The sequence below is a fragment of the Carassius gibelio genome, chromosome A12, assembly GCF_023724105.1.
Source record: "Carassius gibelio isolate Cgi1373 ecotype wild population from Czech Republic chromosome A12, carGib1.2-hapl.c, whole genome shotgun sequence".
In the NCBI taxonomy this organism is placed as follows: domain Eukaryota; kingdom Metazoa; phylum Chordata; class Actinopteri; order Cypriniformes; family Cyprinidae; genus Carassius; species Carassius gibelio.
This window is the reverse complement of record NC_068382.1, coordinates 22,585,975-22,608,450: the sequence shown is the minus strand read 5'-3', so window position 1 is coordinate 22,608,450 and position 22,476 is coordinate 22,585,975. Positions and strand designations below refer to the sequence as shown.

The following is a 22,476-nucleotide window of genomic DNA, read 5'->3' as shown; positions in this document are numbered from 1 at the left end:
ATTTGATTAATAATATTGTTATTAGAGATGGAATTATTATGTCACATTGTCTTTACTGTCACTTTTAAACTTTTTAATGCATCCTTGCTAAATAAAAGTATCAATTTCTAAAAATTTCTTAAATTCAGGCAATAAAAACAACTCAACATATTTCACATATAACAACCTGGGCTTTATTGTCTGATTCACGTTTGAATTGTCATATCTTTTTTCACTTATTCAATATATATATATACTGAATCATCCTCCTCCAGGGGTTTTCTAGTCTGATCTGGATGGAGGCTAAAATATATATATATATATATATATATATATATATATATATTTTAGCCTCCATCCAGATCAGACTAGAAAACCCCTGGAGGAGGATGATTCAGTTCAGTCAGTGGACTGGGCATCAGAGATCTGAGCACCGGACAAGTGTGTACCGCAGGACCGCGGTCTTGAGCCGGAGCATCCTCTTCACAGAAGAGACTGAGCAGGACATTCCCAAAGGAAGGCACAACCTTTAACTTGTAGGTTTTTTCAGGCTTTGAAGTAGTCCAGAGTCTGTGGGATTGATGCGTTTAGAGAAGAAGGCCAAGGAGATGACATTCATTTGGCATCCACCTCTTTTGATCCTTCTTGGGCTTGAATGATGTCATTAAACTGGAATGAAGACTCGGATGGGCGCTTATCAGCCATTGTGTGTGTGACATTTAGCAACAAAGAATGAAGTCTTCTGTTAACAAAGCGCAACAGACGCTTCACCACAAGAACTGAAAAAACCAAAACGAACAGAATGATAGAAATGAAAAACAAGATACAAAAATAACTATAATATAAAAATGGGGGTAAAAAACTTTCCATCGTACGAAAACCGAACAATTTATACAAAAAGCAGCAATAAATCAACTAAAAACAAACAAAAAACAATAGTGCTTTGTTGACCGGAAGCCTTGGAAGCTCCCAAGTGAAGACTTCATCCCTTGTTTGTCTTTTCATTTTTGGGATGATAAAAATGGAAGCTTCCTATAACCACCTCCTTTAAATGTGCCCTTCCATTAACCCCTGAACCTAAAGGGCGTCAAACCACGACGTCACATTCCTCCCAGAAGAGGAGGGGAAATTAAATAAAATAAAACCAAAAAAAAAAAAAAAATTGCATGATTCCATTAACGTTCAATTTGAGTCACAGAGTGAATCAGTCAAACTTGAAAACAGGGAAATTTAGGAGTTGCTGGCTTCCTAAAAACAACACCACAGGAAACAACAGAGGGACAAAGTGTACGAAATAAAAGAAAATAACCAACATAAAAACACATAACTAATAATTGTAAACACAGCACAATAAATAGGTAGAACAGCAGGTTTCCTCACCATGCACATGACTATTCACACACACACTCACGTTTACCTCAAACACTCATCCTCGTTCACTTTCATTCTCCAAGTGCAAAACATCAACTCAACAGTTCTGTATTCAAGTAGCGTATATACACAAGATGGTGGTGGGCTTTACAAATATGTAGTTTCTGTACATCGAATATTAGCCATAATCATAATTTACACATCACTATTCTTAACAGAAAAAAAAGAAAAAAAAAGAAAGAAAAGAAAAACGGGAAAAAATAAAGAGATGTAATTTTCTGTCACATTCAGACAGTCGCTGTGGAAACCCGCTGTCCATTTGCTTCCCCGAACCCAATTGGTGCACAGCACCAGAAGACTGGACGAGAGAGAGAGAGAGAGAGAGAAATAAAATAAGACCGACGCCCAGGAAGTGGTCACTACGTCACCTCCATGGCCACTGTGTTCTCTGTTATACTGTTGAGGGACTGCTTTTCCTGCTCGTGATTCTCCCTGTAAACAAACAAGAAACAGATCAATAACCCGATCAACAAGCCATACAAAAGTGACTAATGTACTTGCTCAACGAATGCAATGTTTCACATAAGTGCAATCAAGAAAGAGCAGAAAAGCAACCACAGAACTTTAGATTTTTGTGAACACATTTTTTTCAATTTGTAGATTTGTAATTTTTAATGCATTTTTTTTTCATTTATGGTTATTTAAATTTAAAGATCTAAATGTCACAGTTTGATGTAGGGACAAAACTACTTTTTTGGAAAATTATTGTTATAACAAATATTCACAAAATATTTGCTAAAAAATAAATATCACTTTTATTTGCTAAAAATAAATAAATGACAGGATTGTCACTGCTCGATAAATATAGAAAATGAAAAATATTTGCCATTACGATTTGCTAAATATAGTAAAAAATATGCAGAAAATGCTGGACTGTTACTTTCATAATGATTTAGAAAAAGAAAATTTGCACAAAACAATGAAAATATGCTTGTCACTGCTTACTAAAAAGCAAAAACAAGAAAAAAAGCTTAAATTTTCACTTTGTTAAACATTTGCAAAAAAAGGCTATCAAATTATTTGCAAACAAAATTAAAAAAAAAAAAAAAAAAAAAAAATTATATATATATATATATATATATATATATATATATATATATATATATATATATATATATATATATATATATATATATATATATATAAATAATAAAAAACCCAGCAAACTGGATTACTACAATTTGCCAAATACAATAAACAAACTAATATTTGCATTATTATTTCCATTATAAAACAACAGCAAAGATTCTGGAGTGTTACTGTTTTCTAAATGTAGTAAAATTTATTTGCAAAAAATAAAAATAATTAAAAAAAAAACACAACAACATGTAATTCTTTACCCAGTGTTGACTTTGGGGAGCTGGCGGTTGCTGGCGGCAGCGAGCTTCAAGGCAGCGGGTGGCACATTACTGAGACTTCTGGGAAGGTGACGGGCATTCAGACTGGTGATAGAGGGTGTGGTGACACTGAGTCGTAGGTTGTTGTTGATCAGGACCTGAGAGGTGGAGTTGGCTGCGTTGTTACTGTGGTTGCCTGTAGGGCTGTGGACCGTGTGGGCGGAGCTTGTGTTGGAGTTGCTAGTGGAGGAGAGGAAGGTGGGCGGGGCAGCGATCAATGTTGGTTGGCTAGTGAGGACCGCAGCAGAGGATGTGGCAGAGATGCTCAATCCCTTATAAACTCCTTTAAAACAAACAAAAATTCGTTGAAAAATATATTATTACAGGACGAGTGCAAAAGATTTAGCTTGTCCAGAACACAAACCTGAAGCTTGGACGACTCCGTTGACTCCGCCTCCTACGCCGTCCTCTTTGACCTTTAGGGTCAAAAGCTGGTCAGAGGTCATGAGTGCAGAGGCAGCAAACTGGGCGCTGACTGAGTCCAACGTCTTGGACACAAGAGACTGAGGACACAGCAGGAGAGTGTTACACAAGCCATCAGACTCGCAGACACGAGTGACACTTGTGTGTCTCCGTTACACACCTGACTGGAGCCGGTGTCATCGGCCTGTTGTTGTATCCGCTCCAGCTGCTGTTTCTGCATGAGGGCCAGCTGTTCTTGATGCTGCTGATACTGCTCAACCGTGAACGCTGAAACACAAAACAGAAATATTATACTATTTATATTATAATTATCTTACATACAGTCTCACAATTGCACAGCATTTCTTGTTCAATGACAGAGACTAGAAATCTTAAAAACAAAGTTGACACTGGGTGTTATGCATCAGATATACAGAAATAATATTTCAAAGTTAGTGAAAGTCATTATACATTGATGAAATTACAAAAACATTAGTTTTGAATAGCATGCACTGATTTATTGCACGCAGGGTCTATTTTAGGGTTCTTTCCATTCAAACTAGCAAAACATTCTCAAAGCATAAGAATAAACCAAATCAATATATTCTCTCAAATGTAATGTGGACCAATTTAGTTTAAAGGCATTACAAAGGTTTCCCATCAAAAAGAGCACAACAAGTGAGTTTCAGCAGTGCAGATGATATTAAAAACTGGAGCTGATCACTGGACCGATACGCAAATATAAAACCGGAGAATGTACTGCACTCTTTTTGTCATCTGAATGGGTTTCATTTAATGCTGGATGCGTTTAATGAGGTTTAATGAAACGTTGCAGCTGTCCTTCAGGTGAGCATTTGCTTCTCCTGGTTTACTGCTTTCTTTTGACAGCGACAAGCCAACTGTCGCAACCAATTTGTCCTCATTTAAATATAATTAAAATTAGTCACTGGTCAAGTGTTGGCAGACATTTATAGAGCTGGGAAACTGAGAATTGGTTGCATTTAATGAAATCAAATATTTATAATCTTCTGCAAACAGCTCTGTAATATTTTTGCATCAATGTGAAAAAAATATGCACCCCTACAGAAAAGAGCACTGGCAGTGACTATCATTCCCAAGTATCGCTGCATTAAACACTAACTGAGCTTTCTCAATTATAATAACAGTCAATCATTCCATGTTTATATCCAGGCTTCATTGACACTGCTGAAATAAACATCAGCAAGCAAACAGATCCAGCACTTTGCATGCACACTTGCGTGACTCCACTTACCTACAGTGGGTGGTCCTGTGCCTGCGGTTCTGCCCAGCGTACCGCCGCCCCGCCCTGCGCCCCTCACACCCCCCCTAAACAACCTCTGTGACAGTGGATCCTCTGCGCCTGATTGGCTGGTTAGTGTCCGTGGTTTAAAGTGCCTCCAGCGGCAAGCTTTGATGTTTCGGAAGATCTGCCTCAGGTCTGAATACGTGGTATGAGAGAAAGAAGAGGACGAGGAAACAGTCTGGGAAGTGGTTTCCGGATGGAGAGGAGAAGCGGGGAAGGAGAAGTTCGACTCAGAGTCCGAGTCCAGACTTTGGAATAAACCATTTAAATTGGAATAGGCCCGGTCCAGAAGTAACCTGAGAAACAGATTAAATAGGATTAAGTAAACAGGCATTACGATTAGACAGAACGAGACCGAATGATGTATGGACTTGACTCACCTGCCGCCCCGTCCCACCCGTCGCCGTGCCAACCCGACACAGCGGTGGGGAATGGTAAGGGTTGTGAGGGAGTACCGAAACTTCAGGCCACATGAACCTTCCTCTGTTTCTCCAGACCAGGGCCAGTCGCCGTTGTGATCCAAACGGGGCTGCAGGAATAGAAACCAAATGAGAATGTGAAAGAAGAAAATGGTAAATTACCTGGAACAATTGTACCAGGAACTATTTTCCCTCCAGACCTGTTGCTTTCTGTGTTTCTACCGTGGTCTAATATACCCTGAAGATTAGGCAAATAGTCTGGTGACGTAGTTCTGCGCACGTTTCTCAATACAAAGTACAGTATTTTTCGGACTATAAGTCGCACCTGAGTATAAGTCGCATCGGTCCAAAAATACGTCATGACGAGGAAAAAAACATAAGTCGCACTGGACTATAAGTCGCATTTATTTAGAACCAAGCACCAAGAGAAAACATTACCGCCTCCAGCCACGAGAGGGCGCTCTATGCTGATCAGTGTAGACTACAGGAGCAGTGAACAGCATGGAGCGCCCTCTGGCGGCTGTAGACGGTAATGTTTTCTCTTAGTTCATTTCTCTCGGTTCATGTCAAATTAATTTTGATAAATAAGTCACACCTGACTATAAGTTGCAGGACCAGCCAAACTATGAAAAAAAGTGTGACTTATAGTCCGGGAAATACTCAGGGTGTGAACTCCTGCAGACAGGGCGATGCAAGTCCGGTAATTCTGCAAACAGAAGTGTACTTGATAACATCAGTCAGCTGGCCTTGGCTACTGCAATTTTCCTCACTGTTTATTTACAGTAAGACAATATGATATCAAATACCACATCGTCCTTGCGTTTTCATTTAAACACATCAATAGTCAAAGAAACATACACTACGTTAACATCTTAAAAGTTATAGCAGCAAAAATAGCTTCTATTAAGTGTTTTGAAACTACTGTAATGCACATTGGGATATGCTGTGGTGTAGAACAACAGTGGAGAGGAAAGAGGAACGATTAAAGGATGTGGAACAGAGGAAGCGTAAGGTATGAGATATGTCAGAGCTGGACACCTACACTTTGATAAACACATCCTGCTTTCCGCCTGAAGGCAAACGCTCCATCAGCCTCGTTCTCTTCCTCGGCCTCTGATGACCCCGAATGTATCTGGACAACAGCAACAGGAAGTCTTTTATGCACTGATTGCATGAACAATGAAGTCTAAAGTTCACAAATTGACATTATAAAGCCAAATTGATTTAAATATGGAGTGTGCAATTTCTATGCAATGCTTTTTTTAAGTTTTGTTGTTTAAGAAATAAATTCTATTCAGAATAAGTTACATTAAATTGACCAAAAATGACAGCAAAGACATTCATAATGTTAAAACACCTCAGTTTCAAAGATTTTAAACACTGTTCTTTTGAAATGTATATCCAATAAAGAATCCAGAAAAACAAAGTGTGCCAATTAAACTAAGCCACTGACTAAACCAGTGTAGGTGCTTAAGTAATTAAACATTATGCTTTTAAATAGTGATTACATCCAGTCAAGCAAATGCTCACCTGTAAAAAGGGCTCTTCATCAGAGCTGGGGAAGTCGTATTGGTTGAGGTCTTTGGGGTTAAACAGGGAGGATCCAGAATGCAACGGGGCGGAGAGAGGCAGAACTTTGGGCTTTTTCTCGTACTTCCTCTTTGTTCTGACCACGTCTGTCTTTTCAGGCTGAAAGAGAGAGATCCATGTAATTATACATACCACATTTTTTGGAATACAAGTCACCTGAAATGTGCCGAATTATGTCAAAGCAAATTTAATGCGTGCATACAAAGCAGGCACATTTGGATTGGAACACTCTAATAGTTTGTTTCACTTTAAATAAATCTGTTTAGGATTGGCCTTTACAATAAATGACGCTTATAATGAAGGCAACTATAATTTACACAATAAAATAATAATATATATGTGACTTATACATCGATGCAACATATCTGATTTTTATTTCGATCAACAATGCAATTTTGACCCAGTGTGATTCACACTGGTACATTCACAACACAGTCTGAGGGATTGATGACGTCAGTGGAAAAAGCACAGTTATTGTATTTTGGCAAAATAATATTATCACGCACTGATGAACTGTGCCCAATAAGATCAATTGTGATTTCATGATGATATGATGTACCAACCTTGGTCTTGTAGTCTTTGAAGTCTACGTGGTCCTGGTGGCGGTACGTACTGCTGCTAGAGAAGGGTATTATGGGAATCTTGTAAACAGGTTTTGCCATAGCTAGTGCTTCTGCCATCACCTCTGAACCACAGTCAGGCATGGCGTTCCTGAAATCAAAGAGTAGAGATTTTCAAGGAGGATGCAACTGATCTTTACATATGTGTTTTTTAATACAAATTACCCAACATATCTCAGTGATTAAAGATGACAAATGAATAATGGAGTTCGGTCAGGTGGCCTTCATGAACAAACAAGGTGAACCATAACTGCTCATTTAGACATAAAAAGCCCCTTAATTAGGGTATGAAATAAAGCCTAAGCCAATTAAAATACATGAACCGTTCTCATTATTCTTGAACGCGCACATAGCAAAACGCAATTGAGAATTCTGGAGTCAAGCAGGTTAGGTATGTTAAAATGCAAAGCAAAGTTAAGTTGTATTTTGTATATTCATCATAAACAGATGCAAACTGCTGAGAGTGAGTCTACGTACCTCTTCTCCACAACCTCCAGTGTGAGATGAAGCAGCTCTCGTTTGCTCTTTTCTCGTTTCTTGATCATCTCCAGGATAGTTACGGCACGACTCAGGTCTCTTCTTAGTTTGAGCATCTTCTCATACGACGCCTCGTCATTCTTACGGTTCTGGGGAACCATGGATGATACCATTAGTATTTGGCCTCATACAAATGTATTTAAATGGTGTTTAAAGGGTTCAAAAGCATTGAAAACAGATACATTTAAGGCTGGCAGCTCGACCTAAAGTGAGCGCGGTACAGAGTTGCTTTCATCAATCCAGGCTGTTAGAGGATCAGCATTAAAGGAATAAGACAATATCGATACGGCCATAGCTCTGACCAGAACTGCTCACCTTTCTCGTCTGCATCTTCTCAGTCCTGCGCCTGAAGGCCACATAGGGGTCACTGGTGCTGGAACCGTCCCGCTTTTCCTGCTTGATGGTTGGGATGAGGGATCCGTTCTTACACAGTTTCCTCTTCCTGCTCCAGTACTCAAACACCTCCCTGATCAGATCATCGTCCTCCTTCAGTAAAAGCTTTGCTTCCTGCAGGGTCACCAGCTGTGGTACAGAAATAACGTGTATAAAAAAAAAAAAACTAAATACGTATATATAATAAATGCATGAATAACCGCATATATTTGAAATGTAAATCCTTTCTAACATTATGAATATTTTTCTAACTTTGAAATGGTTAATCAGCATTGGCTGACAGCAGTTCATCTTTCAGCTGCTCTAGATATCTGCATCAGTCACCAATTTAAACTAAACTCCTGGTTTGTGGGATTAAAGGATTCCGCACAGCAACCTCCTGAGTTCAGACAGGTTGGTTTAGCAGAATCACTTTTATTCAGCAGTTCTCATTGTAAGCGGTGAATCTTTTTAATAACCTGCTGTCCGCTGCCTTTCTCCAATCTGTCAATCATCTCCTCGAACCGCAGGGCCTCCACCTCCAGCCTCTTTTTCAGCTTATTCACAAAAGCCTCATCCTCCGAATCCAGATCGTAGTCTGGCTGCTCTGTATCTAAACTGAAAGCTGTGGAAAGGGAGGCAGTGGAAGTTAAACAGACTCAAAGACTCCTTTCAGTGATTCGTTTTGAGTTTAGAAGTTTGCAGCAAGTCCTCAGATCTAACAACATGGCCACTTTTCTTCATTCTTTCAAGGTTTCATCAAGGTGCAATTTTGCTTTTAGCCTAAAACAACACACCCAGAGAGCATCAGATGCACAGTTTGCACAGATAAATTGCAAGCAATAGAAAAAAAACAGCCCGTTTCAATCTGATTGGATGGCTGCTATAGAACTTCTGAGTTATGATAAGGTTTCAGACAGGTAAAATTCCCAGTATTCCAAATACTTTTTCTGTAATTGAAGTCACAATGCTGCATGATGCAACAAAAACCAATGAGAACACATTTTATGATTAATATTCAAAGTTTTTGACTACCCACGCAGCCCACACATATTACAACCCTAAGCCAGACAAAGAAACATCTAAGTGCATGACACACATCACTGTTTACTGGCACTGCATAAAAAAAAAAAAAGAAAAAGTAAAAATAAGATTTAAGACACTAAAAAAGATAGTTTGTCGCACTTCAGCGCACAAAAAAAAAAAAAAAAAAAAAAAAAAAAAAAAATTCCAAATCTTCTGTACAACCTTTCATGGACTCCTTTAAATTTTCTAAATGGGCTACCACTTTGTTGCATACTCTTATTATAGTAGCATCGATTTCAGATTTACCGGCTTCTAAATGGCACATAAAACTTTTTTTTTTTGTCCAAAATAAACCCCATTTAGGAGACCTTTCAGACACAGTCTGGTGCAAGCTTTCAATCTATAAATCAATGAAAACTCACCTGACACCTGACAACACACATCTTGCCCATCAAGAGTATTTCAGAGATCCCAAGAGAGGTCTCTTAAACGCTTCCCCATTTGACCGTGTTCCCACTACAGTTCCCAGCGCCACATCCTCACTTCCTCCCTCTCGACTGGTCTGTGTGGGAGCGTGTTCAGATGCCCTTTGACAGTAGGACACCTCCTGCATCCATTACAGACACCCCAGGGCTGCCGGACTCACTTAAAACTCAACCAGTCACTTTCTCTAGCCCGACAAAAATACATCTCATGGCAGTTAAATGTTATCTACCCCACACAGAGAACTATGCATATCACAACACTCAACCAGACTAAGAGGCTTCTAAGAACATATTAAGCATCTATCTATTCCATTTTATCTGTAACACACCTGTACATACAATTACAAATTATTTTGTGGTTTATTTATGTTTGTGTGTTTTATGCATATCTTATTTTCATCTGTGTGGTGTTGTTGGCTCTGTGTAGTGGAAGCTTGTGACACAAATTCCTTGTATGTGCAAACACTTGGCAATAAAGCTCTTTCTGACTTCTGACTGAACAAAATTGAAAGCTAAGTACTTGTTTAAAAAATAAAATATTTGGTAACACTTTACAATAATCTTCATTAGTTAAAGTCAATATAAAATGTGTGCTCTGAGTTTATCACACCACAGAAAAATGTGTTATTAAACACCCAGCCAAAAAAAAAACGCAAAAATAAGCAGTATTCTCTGCTTTCAAATTTTGGGGGCGTGTCCACTGATTATTCAAACAATGCCGTTTTGGTGCGGTTTAATGTGGAGTGACAGATTGCTAAAGCGCATCAGTTGAACAAACACCCTAACACACGTGAACTGATCATCTCCTCCACATTAATACCAGTTAAAACAAAATAAATATAACTCATGACTAAACACCTGAAGGCAAGTTAAAAGAAAGAGTACAACTTCATAATAACCTGATTATCACTGATGAAATGAATGTGCATGATTTAAATCAAGAACATTAAAAACAGCGCATTATCTACCTTAGTGAAAAAGTTTATATGGGGTGACTAAGGTTTTGTTTTCTCCAGCATCAATATTCTCGCATTAAGCCACAAAAGCAAAAACAAGGAACAAGATCACGATATTCAAGTCTCTAACCTCAACCGAGAAATAGAGACTGAGTCATCGATATTTAGCAATTCCACTGTAATGTGAACAAAAACTATTTAAAATAAATGATGCAGAATATAGTTATATATAGTAATGTATAGTAAGAAATATTACCGCCTGTAAATGTTCTCAAATCACATGCCACTGGCAGATGCATTTTATAAAGATACACAGAATGGTCCATGCATTCAAATAAACAACTTGAAGGAAAGGGGCATTCTGGGGACATTTCACCAAGCAGACAAAGTGAAAGTCCCCAGACGTACAGGACGTAGCAGATGGTGCAGCATGCAATCCAGAAACACTCACGAAGAACAAAAAAACAACACAAAACACCTGCTGTTCAGGAATTGGTGGACAGATGTCAGTAACAAAGGCTACAACCACTTTCATTCAAACACTGCAATACCTGTTCCCCATTACAATCCTACATAAAACACTTCTTCATGAAAGAAAAACTCCTTCAATAGGATCTGTGCACTCACGCTGTATGTGAATGAGCTGCTTTGGCATCTTGAAGTCTCCGGGGTAGAGCGAGTCATAGTAGGTGATGTTGCTCTCGGCCTCTGGGACGGGAATCACCATGTTATCCCTCTTCTCTCCGTACACCTGATGGGCGGAAATCGCCCTCTGGAGGTGGTGTTCCTAGGGCAGCCATAAAGAAAGCGACACAAGTATGAATCATGCTGAACCACAAAAAGTGAGTCTTAAAGGGACAGTAGACCCCGAAATGAAAGTCTTGTCATTTACTCACCCTCAAGATGTTTCAAACCCTGAATGAGTTTCTTTCTTCTGCTGAACACAAAATATATTTTAAAGAATGTTAGGAAACAAACAGTTGCCGGTAGAAGTTTATATCCATAGTATGGAAAATATACTATGCTAGTCAATGGCTACCAGCAACTGTTTGGTTACCAGTATTCTTTAAAATATATATTGTGCATCAGAGAAGAAAGATAGATACAGGTTTGGAACAAGTTGGAACAATTTTCATTTCTGGGTGAACTATCCATTTAAAATAGATACAAGCAAGCGACTATTTTGTTGCATTATGTATATTACCATTGGAAAGTTTGATTCATTTAGCGAATAAACTTGAAATTTTGTAATACAAAAAACTGAGAAAAATAAATGAAATGAACAACGATATTTAGGTCAAATATATCAAAATTTTGCGATATTCTAAACTGTTGTTTATGAACACTTTGCAGATTTTATCCATTCATACATATTCCAAACCGCCATGCATCCAATGACTCCTTTAAAGATTCAAATCAAAAGAACAAAATTGCTTGCAAATTGAAAGTTATTATTGTTTATGAATTACGAAACACCACTGACATTCAGGCCATTTGCAAGATATTTACCAAACACTTGACAAACCTGCAGATGAAGCTCGGGACAGAGTTTAAAACATCAATGTTTTGATTGTCCTCACAACCATAACTTGATTGGAAACAATGGATGGCATCATTTTTTCCACGAAGATGATAAAAACATGCTGCAATGACCTGCCTTGGCATTTTTTTTCCCAGAAGTCCAATTTCCACAATAACCAGTGTTGAAGAGGCAATGTAACGGTCCCTCAATAAAGCCAATTTTGCCTTTGAGCCATTCACTTGATCGTTACATCAATAACTATAGTGCATTCAAAACTACACAATACATTCGTTTTCATCCTTTATCTCCTCTGTTAATCTGCAGTATAGATCAGACCACAATACAGATGAGCTGCGGTTTCAGAGAAAACACAGAAACCATTTTAAAGCGATGACCTGAACCGGTTTCAAAAAATCTCCTCAAATAAGTAGACGGTGTAAACAGGCTGCACGAAACAAAATAAACCTACTCTTAAAGACAAATGAGTGCAGCCTCCAAAAATACACCATGCTGGGAAATGAAAAGCCTGAAAACAGCATAAAGATCAATTGAACTCAAAAAGTTCAAATCATTCGTCCAGTTCAGCTGACGTCATGCATCCTAGGAGCTCATCTGAAACTTAGGCACTTGGCGTAAGGAAATTAAAAACATTACACATGATAGCCTGAAAGCATTTCACCATCGAGGAACTCGAAGAAACTCGGGAGATGAAAGTCGGTGATGTAATAGCAGTAATAAAGCAGAAAAAGAGCTCTCCATTTAATTTAACACAAACATTGTGTTTTCATTAGAAACTAACTTTCAATAGTTCATTAGAGCCCAAACGTGCGCTTTCACACACACACACACACACACACACACCTCGTCTTATATGGCACAGCTGCAAGCCCTCACTGAAAGCTCTTACGCAAGGAGGCAATTATCAGCAGACAAAAGCCAGACTTCCTTTGGCACAGTCCTCTGAATAACCTTCGGATTGCAAATGCTCCCCCCGCCGAAGGTGACCCCATCACTGACCTCAGAGGATCATAATTACACACAGATGAGGGGAGAGAAAACAAAACCATCACACACACCCACACACAAAAAAAAGCTCAGAAAGAAAAACAACCACATCTAAGTCTCTCCAGATTCAAAAATTTATTACGTATTTTTTACCTCTCAAGCATTATTATTATTTTAATAAAATCACACATTTTTTGTGTCTCAACGTACACAATTTGTTAAACTACTGAAATATTAACTTCGATTCAGTAGAAAGATTTGGGAATATCGATCTTAGATTTTCTTTTGACAAAAGTATCACAAAAAGTTAAAACAGTATCACTTTATTAAAAAAACGAGCGTTCATTCAAAAGCGATTTCAATGCCCCGCAATTAATAGTGGCTTCCTGATGCCCATAATTTATAAGGCTACAGTATACCTATACCCAACAATAAAATTGGGACAGAAAGAACTAAAATATATTTTTTCCTCCCGTCTCGTATTTATTCCCTTTAGGGGTTCTGTAGAACACGTTATTCCTTTGCTGTGCCTCATTATTCGGTGATTTTAATCTTTTAGTCTACTGTGTAATGACATTGGAGCTTCTCAACCACTTCAGCAACAGACGCAACCCGAAAAACTATCAGCATGAATTTTAGCTGACAGCCGATAGTTCCAGAAATAAACTATCGGTGCCAATTATGGCAAAACAGATACACTGGTCGACCTCTAATATAAACCAGAAGTCCAAGCATGCAACTCAATACACTTTTTTTTTAATAATATCGTAGTATAATCTCAAGAATCTCTCTTCTGACTGACGCATCACTATGGCAGCATGGTACATATCACACCGCCCAGTCTCAACTTCATTACTTCTAAAGACACACAACTCCGCGTAAAGCTCAAATTCACAAGCCCTGGATAATCAAATCATCAGATATATGGAGCGTCTGTTGATCTGGCTGATCCAAAGGACATGCACATGAATTTGTCTAAAGCAACTTCTAGAACACTTATTACAGGGATGATCTCCCTAGAGCAACCCCGAGGTTGTTGCTGCATTCATAACACATTTTACTTCCATGATGTAACAGATTTCAGAAGGAAACAAGTTATTCAATAAAATAAAAAATAAAGCTGTTGAGCATGAGGATGTGTTATTTTGGATGTAGTCTAGCTAAGAAAAAAAAAAAACTCAATTTGCTCCAAATGAACCCCTTTCAGTAGGGCTGTGCCAAAAAAAAAAGAAAATCAAATGCGATTTCATGCGCATCTCGTCAGTAAAGGCATTCCTGTAATTAGAAGTACATCTCCAGCATGTGTGTTCAGATCAGGGTTGCCAGGTTTTCAAAACAAATATTTGCTTCTCAAAATTAGTCCAAAACTAGCCCAATTGCATTTCCAGGAGGTTCCCCGATGAAATATTGAGTCCCGGGGTTAAAATACACATTTTTGGCAGGACTGCCTTGGTAAAATTCGCATTTTAGGAGCTAAACATCATGTTATTTGCATTGGGGTCGCTTCAACCCACGGACATTAACAGCAACCGAGGACTATGCATTGCTAAGAACTTAATCTGGACAACTTTAAAGGCGAATTTCTCAATATTTTCATAATTTTTTTCACCCTCAAGATTCCAGATTTTCAAATAGTTTTATCTTGGCCATATAGTGTCACATCCTAACAAACCATTAATCAATGGAAAACATTTATTCAGCTGATCTAAAAATCTCAATTTAAATTATTTTTCTTCTGGATTTGTGGTCCAGGGTCACATATATATGCATTGTAAAAGGCATATACACTACAGTCCAAAAACCTGGGGTCAGTAATACTTAAAAAAATTTTTTTTAGAGGAATTATGTAGACTATTTGTCCATTCAAGCACAACAATGTGCACTGAACAGACAGAACAGCCCGTGAGGACTGAATATAGTCGTCTGGCTTGAATGCTTTAAAATCATTTTGAATTTTTAAATAAGTAAGACTTAAAAACACGTACAAATGAAAAACTTTCATGATGATGCAGCAGTGACAAATTGCTCAACTGTCCCGAGCATTTTCTCGCTGCACACGGGCCATCAGACAGTCCTTATTGTCGAGCCCTGAAGGGTCAAAGCACTAAATTAAAATGATCCAATTGCAAGAAATAATCAATTAATAGTTGGCTGTTCCCCTCAAGCCAAAGCTGAAAGCTTCATTACCACACACCATCAAAGACCATATCATTTATCGCTCTCACATCAAACTGCATTAGAAACAATCTCTTTCCTTATCAGCTAATATTCCCACTGCTATTTGGAGCTATGCTGATCCGACAGAACATGCCGAGTCATTTACACAGTCCTGGTCTGTCCGTCCAAGAACCGGAGGAAAAAAAAAAACAGGTCAAACTTGTCTGGAATGCTGCCATGACCTCTAGGCTAGACTATACTGTGGAATGTCATTGGAAGGAGGAAACTGTCATGTCTGGGAAAACCGGCTTGACGTATTTGCCAAAGATCACACATGACTGCCATAAAGACCCTACATAGGTTACTATTACTTAATAGTGTAAACAATAACCATGCATCGCATACAGAAGATGATGCACAGTGCTTGACAACGGTGATGAAGACCAATGTGAATAAAAATAAATTGGTCAAATTATTGTTGCAATTCCATTTTTTGCTATTATAGGCACTAACTTAGTTACTTTAATTCTTAAAGGAATTTCTCACCTTAAAATTTTTATTCTCTAACCCTCAAGTTATTACAAACCTTTAAGATACTATGAAGAACATTGGCAAACGAACAGTTAACCGTAGCCACTGTCTTTCATACTTTCAAGGTTTATTTTCAAACATTCCAATGTTCGCTCAAACCGGTAGATTAGCACAAACCTTTAGTCGTCAGAAAATATATTAATGCTACAATAATTACGTCACTGTGCCATCCTGGTTATGACTGACACAATTTGTTGATAAAAGCACATTGATATGATCTCCGAACAAGGTCAATGTGCAGTCGAGACATCAGCAACATCCTCAGAAAACCCAGTTAAAACAAACAGAAGCCAGATGAAGATCTAGCAGTAGCCTGCAGACTAGATTTAATTAACAAATGTTTGTTGACAAAGTGGGAGGAATTTGTGGCTTTCACTACAGTTTCATGTGACAAGAAATTTGTCAGTGAAGATAAAATGACAACTACCAGCAAGAGTGTCTAAAAACACATTAAGAAAACTAGAGACAAACTCAAAATAATGACAACGCCAAATGAAATTCCGAGAGATCTGTGACCTTTTACTGTAATACTACGTTCATTAACAGTGTGGCAGTTTGATTCACTCCAATAATCACTGAAATCTGTTCATCAATATAAACAATATTGGCATCACATCTTAGAATTACAAACAGACAGAATATAAAAAAAAAAAATTTGGAAACATTGCAATTATTAATGATTCTGAAATAAATCTCTTCTGCTCAAAAATTAAAAACAGTAATATTGTGAAATCTTATTGCAAAATACATATATAAAAAAAGGTTTCTATTTTTATTTACTATAAAATTAAACGTATTTCTGTAGTACAAGGCTGACTTTTCAGCATTATTAAAGGGTCACATGATCCTTCAGAAATCATTACGGTTTGATTTGATGCTCAAGAAACATTTCTGATTATTATCAATGTTGAAAACAGACGTGCTGCTTCACACTTTGTGTGAAAATGGTGATTCATTTCATTTTTCAGGATTCTTTGATTAGCTTAATGAACAGCATATTTGCATTTATCAAATATATTACATTTATTAATGCATTTTATAGAAATATTTTAAACATTTTAAATGTCTTCACTTTTAAATAAAATTTAATTTCGCTCTATTTTAAATCTTACCACGAATGTTTGATTGTATCATTGTTTCCACAAAAATGTTAAGCAAATCAGAATATTAGGATGATTTCTGAAGGATCATGTGACTGAAGCCTGGAGTAATGCAAAAAAAAAATATGTACCATTAATTTTATTTTATTTTTTTAAGTAATCAAATAGAAAACGGTTAATTAATTCAATTTAAGTTGTAATGTTTTTACAATATTAACATTTTTACTGCATATCTGATCAAACAAATGCAGCATTAGTTAACATAAAAAGTTAAAAATCAAACATCTTTTATACTCTTCAACAGTAAAAAATGCATTTATATTAACACAACTTTTAAAATCTCAAAGCAACATTTTGATGCTTAAGTGAATTTTTGGCACCATTTAAAAGCCATTTTGCATAAAATGTTGTTTTAACTAGAAGCTGTAACTAAATACAAACAATTTGCTTGGTAACCTTTGAAAGCGCAGCATATCAGTGCACGTGCTAATTACAAAAAAAAAAGCACAATCATAGAGTAATTTATGGACACAGAGAGTTCCCACGCTGTTCAGAAAGGATGTCCTGCACTTAATCTCTCCTCTCAGCATCCATTTTTAAATCCACTAACATGGTTGGTCTGACATACAAACGAGAAGTAAAGATATCAGGGGAAATACAAAAATAAAAGCCACAAGACTGAACAGCAATATATTCTGAAAGGTTGTGTCAGTGCTTGAAAAAAAGATCCATGGGGAATAAAACGCATGAACGGCTAAAGAACTAAACGGACAGTAAATGAGTCTAATCCAGCCATTACAGATGACAAAACACTTGACCACTGGGAGAAAACCACTCCAGCACAGCTTACAAACAAACCATACATCAGTTTTAACCAGTTACCCACACCAGTCATTTACTGTCGGAGAATATATGAACAAATTAGGTCTTAAAACAAACACGAAATGTTAAGTGACATGACACACGTCCTGCAGTCATCCGACAGCCTTGTGCTGCAAGCAACCAGCAATTTACAACACAAACACACCAAAACAACTTGGTTTCTAGTAGCTTATCCAAGAACAACCGAGCCAGAGGTCACTCGGACCACCAGTATTTAGGCTACAGGTTTGCCAGAAGAGAAAGGCAGATAAAAGTGCGGGGCAGAAGAGTTTATCCAATGTTATTCTACACCAGAGTGGTCTTATCACAGCTTTTACAAAATAACGCCAAGTAATACCCCAACTGATATTTAGACAGAAACTACGATAACACTTAAAAACCTGTCTGCTCTCCAAATGAGAGACACGGGAGTGAAAAGACCCTTGACCGCCTTAAAAACCATTTCTTTTAACGTTTGAAAAAGTGTTAAAATATACAAGTGTGTTTTATTTTGATTCAAGGATCAAGAATATTGGCTTATTCTGGTTGAGGAAATCAAGTTAGTGTTTACATGACACTAATATAACTGAAATGACTAAACTGTGAATTAATAAGAATGTTGTTGTGCATGGAAACGCGGTCAGCTTGGTCACCATTCACTTTCATTAACCTTACATGAAAAAAAAATATATAATAAAATAAAAACACATTAAAGTGAATGGTAAAGAAGGTTGTCAAGACTTAACATTCTCCGTCTGGAATCCCCACAAAAGCAACGTCGGTCACATTGGAATGGAACAACATGACAATGAGTAAATGACAAAATTAACATTTTGAGGCAAACTATTCCTTTTAAGTATGTTTTGATATTTCCATGTTTCCCGTGACCGCGTGATTTCCCGCCCTCTGCCTGCCGTTTGCCGCCACTGCAGGGAGAAAGACCAACAAAATGTCGTCGCCGAGTCCGCGATCACATGACTCCTTTTGTGTTTTGCTGCACGATTCGGGTCGGAACGGATTGACAAACCCAGACTTTTACACCATAAACAGCCATCAAATAAATCCAACTGTATGTACCAGACATTGAACTAGGTGCACACTGCAAAACGGGTCAAAAATACCGTGTAAAACCCTTCACGCAATCGGCCATTTTGTTACATCCAAAGCTGCGCAGATTGACAGTAAAACAAAACAAAAAAACAAATCTGTATCGCACAAAATCGGCGGTTGCATGGTAAAAATCGTACCGATTCCTCGTCCTTCTCCATGCCGGTTGGCATCTGCGGCACGGTGCGGTTGATGGACGCATACTCGTGCAGGTCTGGCAGATCCTCGCAGCGGAACACGGGCAGCGGTTTGAGAGCGTCCAGCGCCCGCGACCTGAACGACAGTTTACTCATCTTACTCTATAAATCTATCCGATCCCCTCACAATCACCCATAAAACCGCCAAGGATTTCATGGAGCAGGGTGGATGGAGTTGGAGACTTAAAAAAAAAAAAAAAAAAAAAAAGATGGAATAGAAGAGTTCCAGCGAGGAAAAAGAGGCGGGTGTGTGTGTGTGTGTTTTCTCTCGCTGCCTCAGTGCGCCATTCTGAACATGGCGGACATTAAAAACTCCTCAGACGATCCGCGTTCTTTCCCTCCTCCCTCACAAACTCCAGCGAACGCGCTCCTCAGCCATTCCAACACGCGAGCGCGGTCACGAAACATGCGCGAGCGCACATACACACGCCTACATAAAGATAACTTTTCCGCGAAAACATTTAAATCGTTTCAAAACCTAAAAAGTTATATCGTACCTGCCAAATATATCAGATCAACAATAAATGCAAATAACGCACAAGACAGCACATAACTCAAAGTGCATTTTAAATGTGCGAATCAAACACTGGGCGTTAGATTTAAAGTTCACTGATTTTATTAGTTGTTGTTTTTTTTTTGTTTTTTTTGCCAAAATCACTAAATATTATTTACAAAAATAACGACAATGAACGCAATAATGAGCTTATATGAGATAACATATGTATATTGGTTTTGTGTAATGAGACCACTTAAATGTCTAAGATATAGACTAAATCACAACATCTCTACAATGAAACTTTACATGAAAATGACAAAACATTTAGCCACTCATTATAAATATTTATGAATATTTTTTTCTACATTTTAGTGGCATAAATAACTTCATGCACAGTGCATGTTGTCCATTAATATTACGATCAAGACACATAGAGGTCCTTTCAGACTCGTGTGTTTGGAGACGGCGCCCTCTTTTGATCAAATCCAGATACACCAATGAAATACATTTGCCTTGTGCACTACAAGCGGTACAAAAATGTAATTCACAGCTCATGAAGTTGCCCTGTCCGAAAACATACCACACAAGTCACCATACTAAATAAATGTAAAGTCACAAACAGCCACATTGGTAGTGTAATGCAAGGAATGAACTCGCGTCACAGATTTATGTCTGCATACCTTTCTACAATGACATTGTAATTTCAACAAACACACTACGATTGATTGCACAATAATTAAACAATTAACCCAGTCGATGATCGCATCCTGTTGACTAGAGTTCTTCAGTTTTAGTCATTAACCTTCGACCTACACAGACGTCAGAATGTGAGAAATAGAGAAGTGAAACTAGGTGTGTATCAGCTGAATATTAACTAACAAAATGTTCTCATCTGCTGCTAGCTGATAAACACACACACACACAGCAGTCAATAAATACAGATTATATATAAATATATCAATAACATTTGAATTTAAATAAAATGTAAATGAAAAATAATAATAATATTAAGAAGTATTCCCCATGACTATGCCGCTATCATGACCCTCAGCTGCATTTATTTTCCAAATGCTAGTCATAAAACTACGGGATAATGTCACACTTTTTGCGCACCTCAGAAAACATTGACATTATAAACATAAACTGCTTCTGAGCAGGAAGAGGACTTGAAACTGAGAAGCAGTTTGAAAAGCAGGTCACTTGAAAGGCCAAGCTGTCTTTTTCATTGGCTTTGAGAAAGATAACAGAGGGAAACAGATACCTTGGTTAATTTATGGTTTAATAGCTTGTTATTTAAACCATAACATCACAATAAAACCTACCATAAAAAGATCACCCAAACCTTATAGTTTAAGAGTTGGTCTGTAAAACTCACAAGTCACAACAATGGAAGCAGACAGGTTTATAGAGATCGTGACCTTCATTAGTGCACATCACCGGGGGCTTCGTCAATGAAGTTATAATATTTTAATTTCAAGATCACAGGATGATTTGTTAGACAAGGTGGAGAGATCATACTCAAAGCCTCAACTACTCAACTAATCCAGACCATTTGTCTATTAAACACTGATATATTGTGAGGAATAATAAACAGATCTCCAAACAATGCACAAATAAAGCACGTAACACTACACCTCTTTTTCTGCAAGTCTTCTGTAGCTTATAACCTAGCATGTCCTCAACCGATACTGGAAAACACAAATGCATTTTAAACTGCTTTCCTATTTTTTTTTTTTTTTTTTTTTTTACTGGTCTCTCAGTCTGGCCTAGCCAAACCTTTAAAACCAGTCAACACATCAGTTTAAACAGGCTGGGAGACCAAGTAAGACCAGTAAACCGTTTAAGCTATTTCTTAAAGCAGGAATACACACACATTTGTGCTCAACTCCAGAGGATCCAACAGGGTTAGAAAAAAAAAAAAACTGGCACCAATTCAAGAACAGTCCTTATTTAAAGAGCTCCATATTTAACAGTAATGCAATCGGTTTAATGAGGTCAAGCAGAGGGTGGTGTTGTCGTCTTCAGTCTATTACTAAACATTTTCCTGTCTATTTGTTACATAAAACTGAATATTTCATACAAAGAGCCACAATAGGCCACTGGATCCAGGTTATCTCCATTTCAATAGATCTTGACCAAACCAGGAACAACATAATCTGACATAAGGCTGAATCTAATAAAGCTTCAATCTAACAATACATTTAAAAGGAAGTTGTGTATAAAAGCATTGTTGGAAGAGAGTAACTCACCCGTTTTTCCACCCCCAGGGTGATGGTGACAGTTCATAAAACATGTCAAGACCAGATTCCCAAAACCACTCGAGGGAGTTGTGGGGGGAAAGAGGACATACAGCAAACCCATGTCCAGCTCTACAGTCATCATCACTGGAATGAGATCTGGATCATAACTGCCGCAGAAAATCCGTCTTCATAAACCAGATGATCATATGATAATCCGCATGTAAAAATCCCCGACGGGCGCCGCGCGCGCGCATACACTGCGCTTCCACTTTGAATTAATCTGAGCGCGAGACTCTTTCTTGGCAGAAGTAGCGACCAAACGTTTGTTTTACGATGAGGTCCAGCTCCCACAGTCATTGAAAAGATCTGGTTGGAACACTAAAGGGTTAATACATTCTGCGTCTTCATTGGTTGGAGAGAGACACCGATCACCTGTGGAGAGACGCGCGGTTGGTCGAGCGCTGAAAGAGGGCCGGAAGAAGAGAGGCAAACTTAACAGAGAGAAACAGTTACATAATCTATAACCTAATGATACAAAGTACTAAATCATTTATTTCTTTCGTTCTTAAAAAACTAACATGAACAGGAACATTTGAATTAACTAACATTACCAAAGATATATTATAATGTGTAATATGTAGGCTAATATATATATTGTTCAT

The 22,476-nt window shown here is 37.8% G+C and overlaps 1 protein-coding gene across 2 annotated transcripts; it reads right to left on the bottom strand.

Annotated features, from left to right (window-relative positions):
• Nucleotides 1-310: 310 nt before the first annotated feature.
• On the bottom strand, nucleotides 311-22,235 carry LOC128025482 (enhancer of polycomb homolog 1). 2 transcript variants are annotated; one of them, XM_052611882.1, is made up of 14 exons: nucleotides 21,824-22,235; nucleotides 11,166-11,325; nucleotides 8,551-8,696; nucleotides 8,015-8,221; nucleotides 7,640-7,788; nucleotides 7,106-7,253; nucleotides 6,483-6,641; nucleotides 5,995-6,084; nucleotides 4,914-5,062; nucleotides 4,483-4,829; nucleotides 3,391-3,497; nucleotides 3,172-3,310; nucleotides 2,751-3,090; nucleotides 311-1,842 (listed from the first exon to the last, which is right to left on the bottom strand). In XM_052611882.1, the coding sequence occupies exons 2-14, from the start codon at nucleotides 11,263-11,265 to the stop codon at nucleotides 1,770-1,772; spliced, it is 2,154 nt and encodes a 717-aa protein (XP_052467842.1). In that variant the 5' UTR covers nucleotides 11,266-11,325; nucleotides 21,824-22,235; the 3' UTR covers nucleotides 311-1,769. The 2 variants fall into 2 exon arrangements, with proteins under 2 accessions (XP_052467842.1, XP_052467841.1); XM_052611881.1 differs by lacking the exon at nucleotides 21,824-22,235 and adding an exon at nucleotides 19,022-19,435.
• Between the last annotated feature and the right edge of the window lie 241 nt (nucleotides 22,236-22,476).

Bases quoted from the DNA above. Each gene is read 5' to 3' on its own strand.
- LOC128025482 (XM_052611881.1), bottom strand. From the start codon at position 19,174: ATGAGTAAACTGTCGTTCAGGTCGCGGGCGCTGGACGCTCTCAAACCG. The intron at 7,789-8,014 runs GTGAGCAGTTCT...ATGGTTCCCCAG, and splicing joins AGAAGATGCAGACGAGAAAG to AACCGTAAGAATGACGAGGC. The intron at 3,091-3,171 runs GTTTGTGTTCTG...TTTGTTTTAAAG, and splicing joins CGGAGTCGTCCAAGCTTCAG to GAGTTTATAAGGGATTGAGC.